The sequence below is a fragment of the Dermacentor silvarum genome, chromosome 7 (genome assembly GCF_013339745.2).
Source record: "Dermacentor silvarum isolate Dsil-2018 chromosome 7, BIME_Dsil_1.4, whole genome shotgun sequence".
Taxonomy (NCBI): domain Eukaryota; kingdom Metazoa; phylum Arthropoda; class Arachnida; order Ixodida; family Ixodidae; genus Dermacentor; species Dermacentor silvarum.
Window position 1 is genome coordinate 8,220,390 of NC_051160.1, and position 24,573 is coordinate 8,244,962.

Consider the following 24,573-nt stretch of genomic DNA (forward strand, 5'->3'; position numbering starts at 1 on the left):
ACACTTGCATCGCTCCCTCGAGGCTGTGTCCTCATATTCGGCAATTGTGAATTCTCGAATCGAATGGCCGAGAAAAAGGAACTGCATATCTCACTGTATTTGCATTGATGTTATTGTATCTGGGTCGGCCTATGATGTGTAATCAAAATAAGATTTGCTGTCAGGGTGGCACAACCTAGTAAGGCTCTCTCCGGGCCGTTTGTTGTGCCTCGTTAGCCTATTTGTATGAACTTGTCTCAAATAAAAGAGAGACTATTCGATTCGTAGTCCTAGTTTCGGATATTTGCGCACAATCACGCTGTCATTCAAACCCTCGCAGCAGCCGGTAAAGAGGCGCCATGGCTCGCTGTGGCCACCTAGCGGTTGGCCTGTGCCTGGTCACGTGCGCCGTCCTGTCGCAGACGACGCCCCATCATCATGAAGACACGCCGATCGGCCCCAACGACGTAGCGGCCGGCAACGCAACCGTCCGCTCACTGCAGCATTCCTCGCATTACAGGTGAGCGATCAACTGTTCTCCGTGTGGCATACGCATTGTTCGCGACCGAAAAAATGTTGCATCTGAAAGAAATATAAATCTCGTATTATTACGTCGCAGAACACGGCGTATCCATTACGTGAACGGCGTCAGAGATGTTTGCCACCTAAAGAGCGGAGTGACACGTGCGACTGGCGGCAATGGAAATGCCATTTGTGCAGTCTTCTCCAAAACACTCGGCTAACCAGCAAGACGTAAGATTAAACCGCTTCACGAGTTCTTTCGATTACTACACAGGCGCGAAGGAAACTTGCTCGGTGAAATCGCTTGCATGCTGAATCTGCGTTTTTCTGGACGTACCCCTTCTCGCCCGTCTTGATCGCAACGTGCGTCGTTATCTACACAAGAAAGATGCCCTAGAATCTATTTAAAGGACCTCTTGCGGAATCACATCCAAATGCCGCGAGCTCGATAGTTCACAGTAAGCGTCACCAACTGTCAACACGATATTGTGTGTGTGTACTCGCTTCAAGTACGACTGTGATTAATGCTTGTTATCGCGCTGTGATGTTTCTTCCATGGGGCACTAGCGGATCTTTACTCACACGCCTGCGAATGTTATGCTCTGCGGCGATATTAATTTAATCTAGAGACACCGGCAATCCAAAGATTTTCTTTACACTCAACCTTACGCGGATATGCCGTCGGAAACCGAGGGGTCGCCTCGAAGCGCCAGAACAACAAGACCAGGGCAGAACTGCGCGTGCCGTGCTTGCGCATCGAGCACGCGTCTTTTGTAGCCGGCCACACAAGGCGCCGGCCGAGAGCGCCGACTTTGCGGCGTCGGTGGGCGCTACAATGCCAACCACGTTTTTAATCCTCAACTAATGAAATCGCTATCGTCCGTTGCAGGTCTAAGAGACCACAACTGACTACTATTTAATCTCTGTATCGCAGTTCCTATCCGACATTCCACAACAAAACACATTAGGGACTACAACGAAGCGGACTTTAGAAAAATTAACACAACTAAAAAAAATTGTTCAATTTTTTTCCCCGTTAAACTGTTCCTTCTCGTACAGTAGATGAATACTGGTTGCTATTTAAGAATGCATTATTGACTCGTCGTGGTTGCTCAGTGGCTATGGTGTTGGGCTGCTGAGCACGAGATCGCGGGATCGAATCCCCGGCCACGGCGGCCGCATTTCGATGGGGGCGAAATGCGAAAACACCCGTGTGCTTAATTTAGGTGCACGTTAAAGGACCCCAGGCGGTCCAAATTTCCGGAGTCCCCCACTACGGCGTGCCTCATAATCAGATCGTGGTTTTGGCACGTAAAACCCTATAATTTAATTTTAAGAATGCATTATTATCGCTGTTGAGGAACACTTGCCTCTTGTTCGCATTCGCGGTGATTTAGGAAAACACTGGTTTTTTAACGCAGGCTGTTGGGACAGAAAAAGCGTGATGGGAAACGCTCGAACTCTTGTTCAAAGTGGGACAAGTACTTTTCGTGCCTGCGTGACTAGCACTTTGAAACAATCCAAAAAGATCTTCCGTGTCATACGATCATACGTGTCAACCCAGTAAAATTTCGGAATATCTTTAAAGCGAACAATATCTCCAATAACATTTCTTTGACTTACCCTGACGGTTCCAACGTGCCACTTGATCAGCAGTCAGACGTAATCAACTTGTATTTGTTTGTCTTCGGTTTTCACTCGCGACACTGAAGGGCATTGATTTGCCCGAATGTTTCCCATTACCATTTTTCTCAAGGCACTTGATTGAAAACCCGAAGATTTCTAGCGCCCCTAGGCTAGATGACATCACTATTCGCAAATAGCTTGTCATTTTGGTGATAATTTCTTCTTTTGTCACATTCAACACTATTTCCGGCCTGGTTTGTCATGTCATACCTAGCGTTTTGAATTTATTACTGAACTTTATCTGACTCATCAGCGCGACTTTCACGACTCGACCCTCGCGTATTCGTTGCTTTCTCGCAGATCGCTTCCAGTGCACAGCTATCGGAAATCACTGCTAGCGGAGTGGTTCCGTCATCTACGACCTTCCTGACGGCATTTCATCCTCTATCGCACTTTTGCCTTTATCGTCGCTGTATAGACCAAACCGACCATGCAATGTTTCAAAAAAGCTTGCATTTAATAGAAACCTGGTGTTCCAATGAAACTTAACATCTCCAAATGTAGAGTTATGCAGATATCCCGTAAACGCTCTAACAGGGATTACCTGTACTCTTTAAACTCGACAACCCTATCCACCGTTAAATCACATCACTATTAACAGCGAGTTTACCTGGCCCGACCACATCACAAAATTGGCTACTAAATCACTTGGTCAGACGTACCCTCGCCCTGTCCTCAACACGAAAACTAGCTTATGAAACTTTCATTCGCAGAAAACTTGAATACGCCTCAGCTATTTGGAGCCCGCACCACGCTTACTTAATTAGCGCTTTGGAATCAATACGATACCGTGACTTTGAGGTACAGCCGTGAAGAAAGCGTCAGTGCGATTAAACCATCCCCAAGTCATGCGATGGAAAGCTGTGCCTTTTCCACTGACGCCTTTTGCAGCGAGGATGTGTTCCAACCAGGCCGCGGTTTACGTTCCTATCACGGGGGCCGGAATACGCGTGGGCCGATACGGAGGCCAGCTTCCAAAAATACATCTCGGGTCCAAATAAATCCGGCGATATATTATGAAAGAAATGCTCAACAACAACGAAAATACTGTTATCTTGCCTTCGTGCGTCCTGTTTGACGTGAGAGGGGGAAAGAGTGCGGCGACGGCGCCTGTTCACGTGACCTGTGATGGCGGCGCTTCTGTGTGGTGCCGTCTCCGTATGAACAGCATCCAGTGCTTGCATGGTCTTCTTTTAATCAATCGTTTTTGCCTATCGCAGATTTGAACCAGACAGAGTTGTCAACGAGCCTAAACAGCTGCTTACCTCAACCTTTATACTGCGTTTTTCCTTCTTCTGCAATGGCCGATTCATATTTTCTGCTTTTGCATTGTATTCAGTGTGCCTCCTAGTTTGTACGTTCCGTTCTCAAACGAATGCACAGGCTGAGTTTTGTACGAAACTGTAACACCATGTCTTTGTTCCTATCCTTACCGTCTGTAACAGGCCCCACCCTCCATCTTATGTAATACCCCGATAGGGGTCCTTAAAAGCACCTTACCAGGCCACATAGCAAATTTTGGTTATACGCTAGAAGGGAGCGTTCTACCGCAAGAAATTTTCCAATTGGTTCATTAATTACCGAGATAGAAACATTTCAGTGCCGTGAACCCATGCTTCTCCACTTGCCCCCGTCTCCCCGCGTTCGCCCATACCGGAGCTGCAGGATCCGTGACGCATATACGCCTTCTTTCTCATTTTTTTGCTGCGCAACTCACTTCCGGTGTCAGTCTCGCGCGCCAGCTGTCTCTCGTTTCGCTCAGCGCACTATTTGGCTCGCTGTGCACCAGACTAGCGGTATAAGTCAGTACTGATGCATCTCTCTTGTTGCGGTACCTCTTGTTACAGTACCAAGTAAAATCGAGACACGCAGACATTCGGTGAAGCAACAGATCAAACAAGTAACTGCTTTTGCCTTGAATAATTCTCAAAGTCATTGATCAATTAAATATCACATTTTTGAGCTCTAATAGACTCAAATTACAAAACTGCGATATCTATTTTTTGGATGCAGAGTTCCGGATTTCTAGTCTTCGTGCCTCAGTTTTCTTTTCTTACTTACCGAGTGTCGGAAGCTGTTGTTGAAAAAATTCAGGTCTTTAATCAAAATTGTGTTTTCCACAGTCGGTAGAAAGCAGCATTTTCTTCTTAAATGCAACATTCAAGTCGGTTGAGCCGTTGTCTAGTGAGAGTATTTCTGCATTTAGCAAGTATGTACTTGAACATTGATCAATCGACTCCGAGGTGATAAGGAGCCATCACACTGTGAGAGGAGGTGACGGTGCATACTGCTGGGCCAAGTTGTTTATCGACAAGAAAGAACTGCACTGCGTTCTCAAGAAACGGGAGAGCGAAGAAAACATGTTCAACAAGTGGGGGACGTCAGAGTGACGTAATGGACTTCGGGACGACATTCGGAAGACGACGGATAGCTTGACTTTTTTTTCTTTTACAGTCTGAATCAACCGGGAGTTTCTCCCTTGAACGAAAGCAATGTTTTCGAAGAACGCGTTAAAGGGAAAATTATTTAAGTTGCACGAGGGGCGTTCATAAAGTTCGTATTATTGGCATGAAAAAAGAGAGACAAAGAAACGAAATTTTATTGGAAGTTTATTCCTTCTCTGCATAATATCCTCCCAAAGTCACGCACTCCTGCCAACGATTCATGAGCTGCGGCAGTCTGGTGCTGTAGAACTCTTCATTTTGAGAGTTCAGGAAGAGCTCGACGTGAGTGATGACTTCTTCGTCGTCCCAAAAATGTTTCCCGTGCAGTGTTCTCTTCATGCGAGGGAAGAGGAAGAAGTCACTTGGTGCGAGGTCAGGTTTATATGGTGGGTGAGGCAAAATTTCGTAGCCTAAGGAGGCTGAATGCGTCGCCGTCACATGTGCCGATGCGTTGTCACGGAGCAGACGGACGCCTTTCGTGAGCTTTCCTCTACGCTTCTCCTTGATAGCACTTCGAAATTTGGTGAGAAGCTCTCAATAGTACTTTGCTGTAATAGTTTGGCCTTTTCTGGCATAATCTGTGAGAAGAGCACCACGGCAGTCCCAGAGAACGCTCAGCATGACCTTATCTGATGACGGCACAACCTTGGCTTTTTTGGCGCGGGTGAGTTTCCGTGCTTCCATTGTTTGCTTTGAAGTTTAGTTTCAGGGTCATAATTGTGCACCCAACACTCATCCATGGTTATCAGGCGTTCAAAAAAAGTCGTCAGGGTCGCTCTCGCAAAGCTTCAACATTTTTTCGGCTGCTTCCTTCCGCAAGTCTTTTTGCACTGCCGTCAGCAAACGCGGAACCGGCAACTTTCGTCACATGCAGGTTGTTGTGCACTCACGCTAACCTGTCCTACTAATTCTGCCGGTCAGCGAGTACGAGAGCCTCCACTTGCGCAACAATTTGTGGTTCACCATCGAGCGAGGGGCTGCCACTTCATTCTGCGTCGTCCAGGCTTGTTTGCCGCACTGAAATCGTCTGCGCCATTTGACAACTATGTCATATAGTTTTGTATGCTGCTTGTTTCGGTTTATAATTTATTCTGACTACAGGCGCCCCGCCGCGCCTAATGTGGTTATCAGCGCGAACGCTGATCCCTTTCCCCTCTCCGAATAGACGGAGTCGTCGTTTGGTCACCAACATAAGAAATCGTCTCGTTTTCTCTGCGGCGCTTAGCGCCCTGGCCGTTAGGCCTCATCGCGTAGGTCGTACGCGTCCGGCCGTCTCGCCGTTCGAGGCCCCAACACCACATCGTGGAGGCTCGATGCCACATCTTGGCGACGAGGTATTACCACACATAGGCTGGGGCATTGTCACCGTACACCGGGTGCGACTGTTTTCACAACAAATCCGTGCAGGGGCGCGGCCTCGCCTCGATGACGCATCACCATTTTCTTTTTTTCCCCTCTCTGTTTGGCGGCTTTCCAACGCCGCCGGAGAACACGCTGGGCTGGTGGTGACTAGGCACAACTGTGGCTGCTGTTAAGGGATCGATGGTATTCCTAATTAAACGCATCACTGTTTTGATAATCCAAATATCTCACTATCAAAGAGGGAGCACTCTACCTGACTGGAGCAGTATTTCTTTATTTGGGGTGTTGCTACGCTGTGCTCCGTAACACCCCAACAACCGCCGCTTCGCGTCGGCGCCTGGCACCGCGGCTTCCGCCGCGGCACCGGGGCACAACCGACCGCGCCGCCAGAGAAAATAGTGATACGTCATCGAAGTTAGGCCCCGCCCCTGCACGGATTTGTTGTGAAAACAGTCGCACCCCCGTACACCGCCACCAGCTCGGCGTGAACCATCTTGGCATTTTGTCCCTTCAAATACAGAAAGCGGATCACCGCACGTGCTTCGACTTTCCCAATGGGTGATGCCATTTATGTTTTGGCCTCCTAGCGGTGTTGCGCGGTATTATATAGAACATTAGTTTTATATTACGCTAAAATTAGACGCACACGCATTTTGATGCATATTGTGCACGCCTCTTCTATCTGTGGCACTGATAATACGAACTTACGCCCCTCGTATTAGTAAATTATCGTTGCACACTCTAACTGAACAAGTAACTTAGCGCAATAAAAGCCTCTAACCGCGATAAGAGGATTGGCCAGAAAGGAAGTAGCCTTCCCGTGCCAGCGCGTCATGGATTTTGACGCCATCTGCTGGTCGGTAAGAGTTAACTTTTCACAACGACATAAAAATTCAGCTTTGCAACTTTCGCGAATAATCTGCTGAGCCAACAAGGCCCAAATACGAAATACATACTTTGAGATCCGTCAAGTCACACTGGCTCTGGGGCTCCGGCACAAAATTAGAAAAAGAAAATTGATCTTTGTCCTTTCATTTTCTCCTCGGATAATATCGCGATATCGACAAAAAAATAAAATGTAGTAGTGAAAGAGTGCTTCGTAAAATGATTTAGCGTTGTCTCGTTACAGTGTCACCTGTTGTTTTAAGTGTGACTGGTGCTGGCAGGTCTCCGGTGGAGCTGGGCATGATCGCCGCGGCCGCCGCCGGCGCAGTGGGGGCGCTGCTGTTGCTGCCACCGACACCGTGGCTGGTGCACGGAGGCGATCGCGCCAGCGCGGGCGGCGGACTGGCGGGCCTCAGCGAGTTCGTCATGACGCGCGTCGACAAAGGGCTCGAGAAGTTCCCCAGCATCCCGAGCCTGGACCCACAGGAGTGCATGAAGCGCAGCGTGTGCGAGGCCCACAACCAGCCCAACAAGTACGGACTCATCGGACTGGCGCTGCAGCTGCTCTACCCGTGAGTGTGCAGTTCGTGCGATATTGATGCGAAAGCTTCGTTACGCTACCTCGGGCAGCCGTCGGCGACTTTTCACCTTGAGAGCTAGAGGTCAAACCACAAGCGCTTATAGTCCATCGGCACGCGGGCGAGCGTCATCAGACGCCGGGCGCGTCGGGTTACGTTGGCGGCGCCAGTACATCAAACCATCGGTAGAACTATAGCCGCTGTTGTCCTCGCCAACGTGACATAACGTGTGCGTGCGTTCACGCTTCGTCGGGCTACATTTAGGCCTTTACGGAGCCCTGAAAGGAGACATTGCCGCCGTTGCCCGAGTAGAGTTGGGACCGGCTGCGATTTGCAACCAAGTCTCACTACTTTACTGATCACCGCAGTGTCTTCATGGGCATAAAAAAAGATGAATAAACACTATTCATTGCAAACATGTCTGTATATAATTGCGAAACCGCACCTCGGCCACAGCTCGATAATGGGCCTAGCCAGGGCAGTGAAGCTTTCGCTATTAACCAGGGTTAACCAAAGCTAAACCACGGCAATTTTTTATGTCTACTGCAGGCCGAAGGCCTCTCCCTGCGATCTCCAATTACCCCTGTCTTGCTCTAGCTGATTCCAACTTGAGCCTGCAAATTTCCTAACTTCATCACTCCACTTAGTTTTCTCTTGGTATCCATTCTGTAACTCTAATGGTCCACCGGTTATCCATCCTACGCATTACATGGCTTGCCCAGCTTCATTTTTTCCTCTTAATGTCAACTAGAATATCGGCTATCCCCGTTTGCTCTCTTATCCACACCGCCCTCTTCCTGTCTCAAAGTCCAAAGCCAACGACCACGCAACGAACCCAAGAAATGCTGAGCGACCCGACGCGATGCATACGTGATTTGATCGCTTGTTTAGGATTGTATTTTTTGAACGTTGAAGTTGAATGAAGACACTTTTTTTTAAGTTGTATAGCCTTTATTTTAGATCATGTAGCCGTTGATTACACGCACACACTCGCACTTTCACGGACTGCATGCCGTTGCCATACGGGATTACGGGCACGATAAGGTTCGCGTACGGCAGCCTCTTCTGCCGTGTGCCGCACCCGTGGCCTGCCCATGGTGACGGCCGGGAATGCATTGCGTGACGCGCGTAATGCAATGCACATATACTATACAGTTCGTCTGGGTAGCGTGGCGTTGCAGTTCCCATTGTTCTTATCGGTACAACTGCGGATGTAAACTGCACTGTTGTACGATAGGTATGTCGAGCTCCGTTGTTCTATTATGCGCGAAGATGCGCGGATAGTTCCATTGTGTAAGTTGGCTTTCCTGCAGTGCGTTTTCGCGCTCACGGACGAATCAGTGAGACACAGAAAGCTTCGCTTTCAAGTGTGCGCTCGCGCTATACTGGTCGCCGCCCCCCTCCACTGAAGGGAGGCTGCCACTGCAGGAGTGGCCCTGCTAGAGAGACGTGCTCTATACCGCTGCGGGAACCATCGGCATAAGCAAGATCGCGCTCAGTAAACAAATGTTCTGCATTCGTTTTTTTTTTTTTTTTTTTTTTTTTTTTTTTTTGTTCGACGGCGTGTTGCTGAGCAGTATCGGTACGCGTAATTGTTCTGAGTGAGCTCGAATAAAGTTTGAGCGAGCTCACCGGCTCTTCCCGGAGGTGAATGCCAGTCGACTGCCGTTAATAATTAACCTCCCTAGCGCTCCCTGTTGGACACCATGCATTGTTGTGGAAGGGCAAGATCGTTTAGTTCGAACGGTAAAGCTTCGGTTGATTCCTCACCATGGCAAAACAGGTCACCTGCGTACATGTATACTTCGCGCTTACATCGATGCTGACTACTTCACTAAATGTATAATATGAAACGATACGGACCCAGTATATGCTCCCCCACGGGACGCCTGCTTTTACACCTCAGAATGATGTAGCTACGAATCGAGGCCCGTGTTGCAGGTCAGACGAAGGTGCCTCGAATACCGTAACGACCGAGTTAAAATGCCTTAGAAAGATCAAGAAAAATTGCAATTTCTTCCCTCAAATTCTCGTAATATAAATTATTTTTCAGTGAGCTGGGATATTTCAGTCGACTTATCTTTACGAAAACCAAATTAGGAAGAACTTATGATATTCAACCGATCAGTAAATTAACATAGCCGTGTAAGAATCGCTTTCTCCGAGCTTCTTGAAAAAAAAAAAAAAAAAAAAAAAACAGGTAGCACTGATACAGGGCGGTAATTCGAAGGATCATTCTTATTGACTTTTTTGTATATTACTGTGACCTTATTAGTCTGCATGCTACGTGGAAAAACACCTGAAGATAAACACAGATTAAAAATGTATTCCAGACAAGGTGTAATTGTGTAAATAACGAATTTCAACGGAGCTACTTGAATACCGGATGCATCAATCAATTGGTAGTGCGGTTAGTTAACGACAAGAATGCAAGAACAACTTCCTGTATACCATGTCAACTGACTATTTGGTGGGTTTATATACGATAGGCCGACATTACCTGATGCCAAGAGGCAAAAAGAAATCATTAAAGGCGTTAGCCAAGTACTGAAAGTTTGGCGAGCTATTCATCTTGAAACTGCAGCGCGCGCACACAAGAAACAATAAGGACAAGTCTCTTATTGTCCTCGTTTCTTGTGTGCGCGCTGCAGTTTCAAGATGAAACGTTAGCAAGATTCAGCGCCGTCAAAAGTGATGACGTATTTTCTAGCGTGGCACCAGGTATCGAGGCGAGCGTCCTCCAAATATTACTATAGGGCCGATGAGTTGAAGGGATTAAAGTGAGACTTCTTAAGCAACCTTTGTTTCGTTACGTCATTCCTGTATTCCTTAAATGTTCTTAGTGCCTCCGGAGATTTACGTTGCATTAATGAACTTGTCCCTTTTATTTATAAGCTTAAGCAAGTGGTTACTTACCCACGGCTTGCGACATTTCTTTGTGGGCTTCAACTTCTTAAGCGGGGAACATGCATAGTATATTTGCATAGATGTTTGCAAGAACTTGTCATGTACGTCACCCCAAGAAACATCTGCGAGGCAATCTGGAAATGCAGACAAGAAAACGCTCGATGCGGTTGTTGTCCTTGGCAGTGAATATGAACACAGGTGTGTATGATCAATAATTGCTTAGACCAGAACACTGGATTTTACACAAAACATGTCGAAATTAGTTTTAACAAATCCAGCGCATTCTCGCACGTCGCAGTAACTCGCGTAGGCAACATGATAACGTTCTGACAGATGAATATTTAATAGGGATTATAATTCTAATTTCATGTTACTCTCGGCAATTATGTTTATCTTGAAATCACCTCGATTTGATATCTGTTCATGTTAACGAATTCTGACAGTGAATCTAAATATGACAAGAACTGCAAATAATTTCCCGATGGTGGAAGGTAACAAACGCATCAAATCAATTTATACTGCATTTTAATTGAGCTCCGCCTTCATTAAATTTGCCACACCACCGCCACGTTCCGCCCTGTGTCCTTCTGCCTCTTCACTTGTGCTTGCGCTGACCACTAGGTATTCTCACGGCAGTTCATGTCACGTAACACCCTTCTAGTACGCCGAGGGGGACACAGAATGAGGTGGTGATGTCGGTAGCTTAATCGAGTAAAATTGAATAATTAGTGGCTGCAGTAAGCAGGCATGTTTGTATTGAAAAGTTAGGCGTGTTTCTACACAGTTTCGTTTGGCAGAATTGTTCCCGCACATCCGTGCTGCGAAGTTTAATTGCCGTTCGCATGATTACGCATGCAAGACAGTGAGGACCTTTGTGCCTGCTGTGCACTACGGTGTTTGACAACGAGGTGGAGGCACAATTGATTTCAGTCTTGGCTTGCGCAAGCTGCAGTACTCGGAACCGCTATCGAAACACGGAACCGAGCGGCCTGTAATGCCGAGATAAGGTAGCCAGGGGGCTATGCGTGATGATGTCTAGACGAGCGGGCATTGTGCTGACCTGGGCTAAGCAAAATAAATTGAGTGTTCAATTCTCAATATTGTAATCCTTATTAAAATCAACAAAGGTATTACCCATGCAAGCGAATTTTTCGCTATGTCATTGCTACAAGAATGACGAGGCAGATACACATTAAACTATTTATAGGGTGTATTTACAGTAGCGGTTGCTGCGCTAATCAGTTGAGCTGACAGCCCGAGCGAAAATCACTTGTTCGTCGGGCGACCGCGCGCATCGTCCAAGCGACCAGCTAATATTGATGTAGCACTATTTAAAAGTCGTTGTGCTCATGCACAAATTTCACGTCTTTATGGAAACCCATTAAGATATCGGTGCTTTAAGAAATGTTGAAAGTGATTTCCTTCCACAGCAATAAACCGCTCTCGCACTGACTCTGCGCAGTACTTCTGGCTTGCGCAGGCACATTTTTCATGTCATTAGTGTCAGTTGGCTCTGTTGCAAACACTCGATATTTCACGTAGCCCCAAAGAAGAAAGTCGAGCGGAGAAAGGGCCAAAACATCGCTCCTGCGCGCCCTGTCCGATCCATTGTCCAACCTGCTCTTTGCAGAGGTGGTCATGCTGGACGTTGAGCAGGTCGTTCAGGGGCTAAGTATTTTTTGCGTCTACTGTCGAGGTTGCGCTAAAATAGGGGTCCAATGACCCTGTCCCCGAGTATGCCACACCACACACTCCAGCGAATTTGGTGCTTGTGTTGTCGCAGCCAGTGTGGGTTCTCTTGTGACCAATAATGTGAACATTCACGGTGCCATTCCGGTAAAACCGAGCTTCATCTGTCCACATTACTCGTTGTAGGAAGTCATTGTCTTCATCAATCTTGATGAGGCCCTAATTGTAGAAGCCTTTAGAAGACTGCCTCGCTTAGGTCCTGGTGAAGGCACGTATATAGCCAATGCTTTTTTTTAGCACTCTTGCGACTGTTGCAAAACTGCGTCCTGACTCGTTGGCAATCCCTTGGATGCTGATTTCTGGCATTGACGTTACACACGCGAGAACGTCAATTTCCAAGTCTTCATTGACGATTGTCTCTCTCATGTCGCTGACGGTGGACAGAGCCCGTTGTGCAAAATCGCCGAAACGACTCCACCCCGTTGTCAAACTAAACAACGTACACAGCAGGGGAGGAGCTTTGCGCCGGTACTCACTGTCGTGCATGCGTAATCATGCGAACGGCAATTAAACTTCGCAGCTCGACATCTTGCAGCACGGATGCGCTAGAAGAATTATGCCAAATGAAACTGTAGAAACACGATTGCGTCTAACTTTTCAATGCCTGCTTACTGCAGCCACTAAAAAGTTAATTATTCAATTGTAGTTATGTAAGCCACCGACATCAATAATTACCATCTCATTCTGTGTCCCCTGGGCGCAGTACCTAATTAAAAAAAAAAACCTGTCGACTTCGATCACCCTAGTATGTATATATAATATTGTTTCTGCCAAGATGAAAATGTGCGCAGCTCCAGCGTAAGAAAAGTTCACTCGGTCCGTGCAAAAAAAGACGCTTATTGTGTTTGCAGGCCGTACTCTGCACCGGACGAGCCGACCAGCGTGGTGTCCAAGTACCAGCTGGCTGCTCGCTACGGACGCCAGGAGGACGCCGACTGTTCGCGCCAGTACGACGGCTGCATCGTCTCTCCGCTCGAGATCGTCCAGACCATCGTGGGCTACTTCCTCCGGTAGCCCTTCCCTGCGACGTTTCCTAGACGACCGATTCCGGGAACGTCACGCTAATGGGCCATCCCAACGCAAGCGCGCGCTTCCGAAAACACGCCTCGTAGCTTACGTTTAGTCTGTGCCCGCCCACGTGCAGCGTCCCTGTCCATCGTTACGCGCACCTTCCAATCTCAGTGCTTGCAGGCTTTTCTTTTTACTTACGGGTGTCCGGCAACCCCTTGAGGGCGGCACGGTGCGTCGGCAACACGCCTTTCTCGTGGTCGTCCGTCTGAAGCAGGATTTCTTGGTTTGCGGCGGCGGCAAATCCGGATTTCACTGGTCCATCTGGAGCGGGTTCGAGCTTTCCACGGGTGGTTTCGGCTCACCTCGCCCGCGCCGGTTGGCTCTCACTTGCTCCGCTGCCGAGGTGCGGGTTCGGGCGGAAGTAGGACGAGAAGTGCGCATACGTCACTTCCGCTCGCTGTGGGACGGTGAGTTTGGTTGCCATGGAAACGCACAGCACGGAAGTCGGTTTGTGTGCGTACAGACTTCCGGTATGATCCACCGCGGAGCATTCTTTCTCTCCGATGACAGATTCGGATTGCTGACATCCGAGCACTCGCTCTGGACTATCGGCGGACGCTCTAGATGAAAAACACCAAGTGCATGCGATTGCAGGTGCTCGAAAAGAAGCGGTAGTTACGAAATAGGCTTAGCATCCAGAGGACTCGCTTCCAGGAACATTTAACAGCGAAGCTGTTTAAGCCAGCCGTAATTTGTGGTGCGTAGCCGTGGTAGCCATCATGGTTCCTCCTCGCCAGCTGCTTGCCTTCCCGACCCCTGTTTTTCTTCTCCCCGCGGCGCGCTGAGCCAGGAGAGAGAGAGAAGCTTGCACTAGGCCGCGCAAAGCTCAAGACGCAGCGAAGCTGGCCGATTGATATCGAGCGGCTAGCTTCCAACGCTTTCGGCGTTGGCAAGCAACAGCGTTCTTGGCACTGTGCCAACCTTGGTTAGCCTGCCTGCGTTTGTGGCATGCCAGGAACGCTGTCGCTCATAGGCGCCGACGCGTCCAGCGCTAGTCACGCAAAATGTCGCGAAAGGGAAGGTACCTCAGAGAACGATCGCTCAAGAATACCTTTCTACACGCGTAGTTAAGTTAAACCAAGTTTAGACCTAGCAGCAACCAAGTTCATACATAGCAGTAGCACCCAGTAAGCTTCGCTGTGCCTAAGCTTTGCGCGATCGAGTGCAAACATTTTTAAAATTAATTATGTATTTATTTAGTTAGTTTAGGCAGTTACAGACGTGTGACTATGCTCATATTGCTTGCACATGTGTTGCCAATTTCAGACCGTTGTTCGTAGTATAACGAGGTTGAGTAGATAAAACGTCATCGCAACTCAGCGCTCACGCCCACGGTCCGTAAAATGTTGTCTCCGGCCGTATTAGCTTTCAGCTCGATAACTATTGTCTAGGTATTGGCAGCTGCAAAGCTTTGCAGGACATCCGACTTTCAAAACTTCGCAAAATGGCACGGGCTTCCGCTCTGGATCACTGTACACAATAGGAATGTCACGCTTAAAGGGACAGACAACCGCTCAGAACATGAATTGAGATACCCCGCTGATGGAAAGATCGTTTATCGAATTGGCAAGAACGGGCCCTGTTCTTCTCATTAAACGTGTATTGATATTTTTAATTCGTCACTAAAAGTCGCGAAAAATGCCCTTTGGCGCCCCACGCGGCAAAAACATGAACGTACTTATGAGGTCTACCAAGTGACTCTGTACTAGTGTACGCGGTTCCTGGTCCTTTTATTAATATTGAAATGCAGCAACATTCTTGCTATTATAAGTTTTTTTTCTAACTTCCAATGTGCAAATAAGCCTTCGTTTGTAGTGAGCAGAAAAGTGGCGCTGCCTTCGCCTTCGATTACTTGGCTTGGCTCGCCTATCGGGGCATAGCCGGGGGCCAGCCAACCATGACGTAGGCGTGTACTTGGGAAAAAAACGCGATACAACTCTAAGGAAGCAGGACAATGGGCGGCTTTCACAATTTGCGTATCGGCATCGCTATCACTTCTCAGCGTTGCTGGAGGAGGGACTCATTTATTTTCTTTAGAGGCTGCTCAGATCGAAAAATTCCGCTTGCAAAATATCGACTTGCTTTTGGAAGTAACCGCTGCAGGTGTGTAAACACTACCGAGTGTGAGCTTTTCGTTGCGCCATAAAAAAAAAACTGGGTCCTTAAAAATCGGTTGTCAGTCCCTTTAATAAGCGAGCGTCTCGAATATATTTTGGCATGCTTATTCTAAGCGTGCCGCATAAAAAGACAAACATTAAAATGCCAAACGGAAGTGATGGAATATTGCCGCGTCCAAAGCGTCGCTTTGATCAAGCAAACTTAGCGCACTAAACCTAGGCTATGATCGACCCCCAAAAGATACCCATGCTGCTTTTGAACACTAAGAAAAATTTAGTTTGTCCCAATTTTTCTTCGTCAAACTCAATATGCAAAGGACTATGTTTCAAAGGAGTGCAGCGCCCATATCAGGCACCCGGCAGAACATTACCTCCGACATCGCCGCCGTAGCTCAGGGTGACCACGTAAATGATCCTGATCGTTACACGTACATCTCGGATCCATTTAATGTTTGCCTTTATTTAGTGTGGCCTTAGCGCGATAGCGCTTTTCAAACATTTTCCAAGCGGCCAGGGATAGGAGTCATTTTTACACTTCCACTAGCGTGACGTCACGACTCCCAGTATCGCGGTCCCTAGGAGGTGCTGGCCATGACTCCTTCGCAAGGATACAAATGCCCAGCGGGGCGCGTCGCCGATGACGCGTAGTCACGTGATCGGCACGTGACCGCGGTGACGCGCTCTCGCACAGTCACCCGATGCGACGCAGAGCCTATCGAGGTGTATAGGCTGACTCAGCACTACGATATTGTCGTTATACGTGACTCTGGCAACTTTTGTTCATCTCCACGATTCCGCGGGGCCTCTTCTGTGCCACATCTGTGTGTCGTCGCGACATTGTGCCAATCGATCTCTCCGACAGACATCGAAAGCGGACGCTTGGGCGTAGTGACCAACCGCGTGCTCTTCTCCATCATCTCACCGTAATTTATTAAACGCATGGATGGGCGACTTTCGGGGAAAAATAAAGCACGCGTGCGCGCAAGTGAGCCACGTGTCCTGTGTTCATTTCCTGTCCGGCAAATCTATGAATCATTTGGAAGCTGCTCAAATCACTGACGTAATTATGAACTTAGGTCGGTTGCTGCGTGCACTGGGCAGTATCAGGGGACATTGCGTTCGGACGCGGTACAAGAAAACATTCTGTGGACAATGCTGTGGCGCCAGCCAAAGGTTATTCCGCTCGCATCGCTCGCTCTCTGCTGTGAGAGCCCTCCTTTTAAGTCCCGCATATGACGTCATAGATACGCGCGAGTTGGTGACAGCCCATAGACGCCAGCCGGCAGTTACTCCCAAGCACTGTGCATAAATGACATAAGAATCCCAAGCGAAAGCTTGTGCACGCATGCACAGCCCGACCTGCCCCTGATATGCCGCCTCTTGTTGCTCTCAGACGCCAAACTTGAGTATGTGCCACCACGAAAGGAAGATAAGCTTTCTTAAAAACGTCGCATTGATAGCGATAGCAGAATATTAGACAACTACATAAGGTTCGTGGTTTTATCAGCCAAATAAATTGCAGTAAACATTCGCTTATTAATTATGTTAAGCATCAGTGGTGTACCAGCTGTTTTTCGAGTGGGGAATCCGGTTGGAGTGTCCATATAATTGCAATCGCAATAAAACGTTAGTTCTCTAACCAAGGTAGAGCCGATTCCGCGCAACAATAGAGTTTTAGATTAGGGGGACGCAAGCGTAGGGGCCCCCTAACCTAAAACTCTCTATTCACCCAGTACACAACGAGGGTAGGAGACGCGCGAGAGCTCAGGCAATCCACAAACAGATCAGGGACAACACGCTCTATTCGTAGACGCTCTATTCGCAAGATGCGACAGCGCGCCCTATCGGTAGGCAATCTGGTTAATGCGGCCTCTGTGCGCACCGACTCTGCTCACGAGGCGGCTATTGCCGTGGCCGTACACAGCGCACATTCTCCCCTATTCGTCTTCTCGGACTCGCGTGCAGCCGTTAGGTCCTTTTCGGCGGCGCGCGTATCGAAACGGGCGAATAGGATTGCGATCAACACGCTCACTAATTTCGGTCAAATCGACACGGAAGCACATTTCATTGTTCCCGGCCCACCCGCGCAGCCGTCAACGGCCATCGTCGTAACGAGGCTTGCATCCAGAAAGAGTGCACCTTTCACGAAATTCTCACGCTACCGCTTGGAAAGGAGGTGGTTCTCTCCTCACTCAAAACTAAACAAACCACCACAAGCTAGCACGCTCAGAATGCTATAAACCCGCACGTACCCCACTCCTCGGTCCCTTAGCAGGATAGACCCAGACTTCCCGCCCCAAATGCGGAGCCGATTCATGCTCTTTTGATCACATGCTCTGGCTGTGCCCAGCCATAGAAAACTATACTTGCCACAAAGGAACAGTGGGAGGAATTCCTCAGAAGCGACAGCCACCACATCCAGCTCAAGGCAGTCCAGAGGGCCCACGACATCGCAACGGGACTTCGCCTCCTGGTGCCATCGTAGGCGGAGCCACCGACTTGACCTTCGGCTCCCCCTGGCCACAGTTTCTCAGGACCAAATAAAGTTCTTGTCACCGTCACCCTGTGTGTACGTATATATACCCGGTGCGCGAGGTGAACGTAGCGAAGTCTCTCGTTTACAAGGTGCGAACAGAACTGATGTGTTCTGGTGGTGACGTGGCATCTGTGGCGACATGGAGGAAGGAAACCCCAGGAGAGGCCCTGGCCAGCACCAATGTGTTGGAGAAGGTGTGGTGGAAGTCACGAGATGTTTTTCGCAAAGGAGCACTGGACGGTTACCCCAAGTGTCAACGTTGCCATGACAACCGCGCTCCTGAAGCTTTCGCTGCTGCTCTCGGTCTCTGAAAAGTAAGATAAGATTTTTCCGCCGGTGTCTTTCCCGCAGCACCTTTTGTTCACGAGAAAAGCTGACTTTGGAGTGTGGTGTGTAAGCTTGAAAGTTGTGTTTTGGGTCTGTGCGTGTGAGTGTCGGCCAGCAACAGATACACTCAAGCAATCACGGCGCGGGCCTTCGTTGTCTTCTTCAACGTGCCACGGAAAAACACAGGAGCGCGTCTGCTTCACTAAAACTGCTACAGAAGTTTTGTAGGCTTTGTTTTAACGCGCTTCAGGAGCACACACTTCGGGCGGCTCGTAACAATGCAAGCTCAAAGTTCGCGCCCATCTGCTCCGGCGAGCTGCAGAACTCCTGATTGGAGGCGCAAAGAGAGGTGGCACACCAACATGGCTGCACTTCCGGCTTCAAAAATGTGACGTCGGGGCCTCTCCTGTTTTGTTTCCTTCCTCAATGTGTGGCGAAAAGGAAAAATCACAGTCAGCGGTCAGACGTCGTCAGAACCCCTGATTTTTTCCGGCGGCTGCAAGTCATTGTGAGTGACGACCCAGGGAAGTCAATGCGGGCCATTGCAAAGGAGCTCGAAGTCGCGGAGTCGACTGTCAGGCTCGCTGTGCACAAGGACTTGAGGTACCATTCCTATGTCATGAGGAGAGGGCAATTCATGTCCTATAAAACTTGAGAGAATCGTATGCTCCAGTCCAAGCGCTTGCTAAACAAACTGAAAAGACCTGAGGAGCCTGGAATGCTCTAGTTTTTTTTTTTTTTTTTCAGATGAAAAGAACTTCGACCAAGAAGTTAACTGCCGTAACGACAGGTGGCTTTGCGCAACCGCTGATGAGGTGCCTACAGTGATGCACGCAAAATTTCCGTCGTCTGTGATGGTGTTAGCCGTCGTCAGCAACGAGGGTGACGTCATGCCGCCATCATTTTCGCAGAAGGACTCCGCGCTAATGCTGCCGCGTACGTGGATGTGCTTGCGCCGTTGTAAAGCCCTGGATAGAGACTGTTTCGAAAGGAAGACCTTATGCCTTTCAGCAAGATTCGGCTCCCGCCCACCTATAGGAATGACTTCGGCCAACTTGTGGCCTCTCATACATCAGGTGCAACGCTGTGGAAGCTACGCAAGGACCAAAATTTATCACTCCGCGCGTTCCCTACTTGCTTGCGCGAGCTTGCACGTGAGGCTGCCGCGACGGGCTGCAAAATAAAGAACAAGTAAAAGCGAATTGATCTAAAACAACGTGTTAGCAGCCGTATGAGTACATGGTTTGTTTGTTTCTAAGGATACATTCATTTTAACACGAAAGTGTTTTATGCCGGGGTCCACCAAGACTTCACTGACGTATTTCCGTCACGGAAATACGTCATAGAACATAATACAAAGAAAGAAACCAGAAGAAAAAGTTCCACAAACATGCAAAATTTGGAAATCGAACCCACGACCTCTCGGTCCGCGACGATAGATCGCCGAGCGTTTAACCCATTGCGCCACAAACGCATTTGCAGAGAGCTACACAGACGCGCCTTATATATCTAACACTCCTCCGTGTACCCGCGCTCTTGCTCGGGGCGGTGCCGCCGCCTACGAGCAGAAAAGAGAAGTACTGCATTATGACACTAACGCGCACCGACAGTGAACGCTTCGGTGGTCTCAGCACTACGACGCCTCGATGCCAGCATTCGAAGGGACGCTGGCATCAAGAAGCACTACCAACACTAGGTGGCGTTCACCGTACGTCGGCTTTAGGGTGCCTCGATGCCAGCGCCGCCGTTCAGGGTGGTGCCAACCTTTGACCGCCCCCGCGCCGCCGCTTTCTCGCTGCGACGCCATATTGTGTCACAGCGAGCCGTTGCGATTGCTTGGTGCCGGTGCTGCGTTCGAGGCACAGTGCGCGCGGATGCTTCGCGGACGCTTCTACTTGCTAGACAGTGTTCAGCCGCATGACTGACAAGCTATCAAGTGCATCGTGTCGACATGACGGGCTGTTGTGTTCCCAAGTGCGCCGGATCGACGCGTAAAGGACTGCGTTGTTTTCGCTTCCCCCGGGACCCAGAGCGACGGAAGAGATGGGAAGCCCAAGTAAAGCGCGATCACTGGAAGGCAGCGGATAACTCCTGCATTTGCGAGGTAAGTGTCAAGAATGTTTAGACTACCGCGCCGTGTTTTTCATTTAAATAAGAAAGTATTCTCTGATCCTCGCTCACGTACCTACGTTCGCTCACGAACTAAGTAAGCACTGCACCGATGCTGTCTGAGTAGCGTATGGTTTGCGAGCGCGCGTCGCATAGGCTTTTTTCGTTTTGATGGGCGCAGTCTGTACCCTTATTTTAAGGACTGACGAAGATGCTTAGCCGCGAAATAGTCTTACATTAGCTACGAATCGTCACGTAAGCCACCTATTTTCCTTTTTCACGGGAAGCACACATCGTGTGTGTCTCTTGTTTCTTTTTTTTTTTTCGGTACTTGTTATTTGGGACTAAAGAACGCAGTGCTTCGTCTGGGGAGAGCGGCTGTTTTGTACGTGGTAAGCGAAACATTGTGATTTTCTTTGATTTCTCAGGAGATATCTTGCGGACCTCAGGGTGTTACGTTACATAGCTGATTTTTTAGACTTGTACATATTTGTAGCGTGGTGATCGTAAGCCGATGGTCATTCGTGCTCATTCCCGATCGTAGTGGGTACTGTGACGGTCTTTAAATGCCTGTGCACGGTATGCCCAGGTGTAGTAGAGTTAAGGGGCATCATGGGACCAAAATGTTTCGGCGCTTTCTGGCATGGTGTCTGTTGTAGCCTGTGCATTTCTTCGAAACGTGTGAAGCGAGGTAATACAGCATTGCTTCTGCTAAAATTTATTTTTATGCACTGTAATGGGTTCTCTGTATTTACAAGGCAACTTTTCATATCAATAATCACTTTTGTTGTTTTACCTGTACTTAGAAACACTTTGAAGAGGACCAGTACGAGGGAAATCGACAGGATGGGCGCCGTCTGTTAAAGTCAACAGCCCTACATCATCATGGACTATATTTTAGAAGTGAAAAACATTGCTAATCTGTATTTGACTGTCTTAGTTTCATTTACGGTTTTTGTACTTGATATGTATGCAGTGTTGTTTATTTTTTCAATGTAGTTATCAGTGTTCTAATGGTTATTTATGAAATGTTCTGTACTCGCCATCGATGTGTTTGGCTGATGCGACGTATTCGATGGTAGCTGATGTATGTATTCTGGCTGGATATCTGGCCGGATATCTTGATTAATATTACCCGTGGTTGCGTTTTCTTGTTTGCATTCTTGTTTTCGATTTATATTGTGTGTAATAAGGTTGATGTACTCACTTGACCCCCCCCCCCCCCATGTAATGAATAAATAAAAAAAAAACTCTCTCTATCCCGAATTGTGTGTCGAGCCTACCTTGCGAATTAATTTTTTATCTCGTCTTTCAACATAACCTTCAGGCGCCACACAGTACATATAATTTTTCATGTACATATATCTCTTTCATGATTGATTGTACTAGACATTATAAGTAAATGTATTTTGTGCATCGTTTGATTTCTTGTGTGTACTACGCAAGATTGACACAGACAAGTTACGTTACATTTTTCTCTACAGCACTAACTAAACCTTATTTTCACATCGCAGTTATTTTTACACCAGCTTAATCCTGTCAACACACAGTTTTGTGGGCAAAAAAGCAAAAATTGCGCGTAGATATCGTCAAATAATTGCAACGAACGCGAAGAGCACGCGCAACGCAAGGGAAACTAACCGCCGTGCGCGAGTGGCTGGCTACGGTAAAGGAGGCGTGACGTGTAAACCAAAATATAACAGCGAAAAAGAAAAACTTCCACACACAGGGGGTCGCAAACCTTATATACCAAGCATCGAAGCGCAAAAAAAAAAATAGTGCGTATTTTAAACATACACACGGCATATTAAATGTGATTGAATTAGGCAACTTGGGGCATGTTCCCGGCGCCATACATTTACGTCTTCGACCTTCGACGAGTTAACGGCTATTGGTTATAAAGATATGCAGATGGGACACCGATAAAAAAATCCTCATCAAGGCAAAGCACTTGGAAGCGCGCCGCGAGTAACACTTTATGAACGCAAGCGTAGCTGAGTCTCAGCTCGTGTGACACAATATGGCGGCGCCAGCGGGGTTGTCTCCACCCTGGACGGCGGCGCTGGGCATCGAGGCACCCTAGTCGGCTTCACTCTCACGAGTGAAGCCGACGGGAGCGGACGTGTCGAGTCGAGGTGCCATTTCAGCGCAGCAGGAGCAGCGTGCCAAAGAGATAAGTTTTGTTATTCTATATTTCACTTTTTGGTTTTTTTAGGAGGGTTAGCTTAGCCAAACAATCTTTATAAATTATTTTAATGCTTTCTCACTTTCTTGGTCTTCTCGCTTAGATAAAAGTAGGTAAAGAATTTTTTTTTTCTTTTCCACATCTACGCCTTGTTAGTACGAGATGATGGTTGGTACTAGGGGGAACCCACGCGTGCGTTGTTCTGAGTGCGAGCGTTCCTACGCGCTGGAAGAAACGCGGTTTAAATCAGCACGCGAAGCGAATGGTGCAGATTTTATCTGTAGGATGTGTGTGCTAGGGTCGCGGCTAGACCGCCTAGAGCAAGACAAGGATAAGTTAGCTAAGCGGGTTGGAAAGCTAGAAAAGGAACTTCAAATCGAGCAGAAGCAGAGGAAGGAGGCAGAAGAAAAGCTAGCTAACGCAGAAATCCAGCTGAGCGCCACCATTCTGCAAAGCAATGATGAACGCATCGAGGCGAGCACCGCGAACGGAGCTGGCTCCGATGCGAGTGCAGAGACAGCCGAACCCGCCACGCCGGGAAGCAGTGGCGGAAACGTCAGTGATAATCACGAAGGGGATACCACTGACGCGGCGGGGAAGAAAACAAAGCCAAGGGCAAGAATAAGAAAGGAGGGGAGGGCATTGTGACTTCGGGGGCAGCTTTCGGCGGTGAGGGGGAAGGAAAGCGTCGAGTTGTCTTTGTTGGGGATTCCAACATGCGTAAAGTAGAACCGGCGATAGCAGAGAGGGTAGGGGCAGACGAACGAGTCCAGGTTAGCGCGCTTCCGGGAAAGCCGATTAGAGAGGTGATCGCGAAGGCCAAGGAACGCATGTGGATGGATGGATGGATGGATGGATGAGGCTGAACCCTTTAAATCGGGCGGTGGCATACGCCACCTAGCCATGGCTATTAACATAATTTGTACTTTGTGGTGGGTGAAATTTCACCCCTGCCTTAATTTTATCCACCAATCAGATAACCTCTGTTTGGTTATTTCTACCCGCTTAAAGTCTATTTTGCCTTCACTGTCCCTAAACCCCAATGCTTTGAAAAAATCAGCCCCGTTGCCTTGCACTGTAGGGTTAAGCCCCTTACAGAAAAGTATGAGGTGTTCAGCCGTTTCCTCTTCTTCTCCACACGCACAGCACAACGTGTCTATACCTTGGTACTTGACTCGGTACATCTTAGTCCGCAATACTCCCGTCCTGGCTTCAAACAACAAAGAGCTTCCCCTAGAATTATCGTAGATATTTTCTTTGGCAATTTCTTGCTTGAAAGTTCGGTATGTGCCCAGTGCTGATTTCGTCTGCATCCCTGTTTTCCACAGACCCCTCTCTGTTTCCTTAACCTTTTTCTTAACCGCTGTTTCCTGGTTTGCACCCCTCCTGCAGTCTAAATATTTGATTGACAGTTTTCTGGTCAGCTTCCTCCATTTTGTATCAACATTCCTCATGTACAAATAACTGAAAACTCTCCTTGCCCACCGCTTTTCTGCCATCTCTCTCAATCGCTCCTCAAATTCTATCTTGCTGCTGGCTTCCCTGCACTCGAATGACGTCCATCCCATGTCACCCTGTACCCCCTGATTTGGTGTATTTCCGTGTGCTCCCAGAGCCAGTCTACCTACCCCTCGCTGCTTAACTTCCAACCTTGCTCGAACCTCTGATCTCATGCACAGGACCGCATTGCCAAAAGTCAAACTAGGGACCATCACCCCTTTCCAAATCCCTCTCACCACTTCGTACCTATTGTAATTCCACAGTGCCCTATTTTTCATCACAGCTGCATTTCTGCTACCTTTAGCCGTCACATATTTTTCATGTTCCGTTAGGTACTCAGCCCCATTGTTTATCCACACTCCAAGATATTTGTACTTATCCACCACCTCCAGCGTAACCTCCTGTATCCTATGCTCGCTGCCCTGATTATCATTAAAAGTCATGACTGCCGATTTTTCTTTACTAAACTTCAAACCTAAGCTATCTCCCTCTTTACCACAGATGTCCATTAATCTCTGCAAGTCTTCCTTGCTGTCAGCCATAAGTACAATGTCATCTGCATACATCAGTCCTGGTAATGACTGTTTAATCCATTCTCCCTGCTTGAAATAGGAAA

At 48.2% G+C, this 24,573-nt stretch overlaps 1 protein-coding gene across 1 annotated transcript; it reads left to right on the forward strand.

Moving 5' to 3' along the window:
• Positions 1-318: 318 nt before the first annotated feature.
• On the forward strand, positions 319-16,639 carry LOC119458431 (uncharacterized). The gene is made up of 3 exons (XM_037720267.2): positions 319-499; positions 7,160-7,450; positions 12,964-16,639. Exons 1-3 carry the CDS (start codon positions 339-341, stop codon positions 13,124-13,126), a joined length of 615 nt encoding a protein of 204 aa, XP_037576195.1. The 5' UTR covers positions 319-338; the 3' UTR covers positions 13,127-16,639.
• The last annotated feature ends 7,934 nt before the right edge of the window (positions 16,640-24,573 follow it).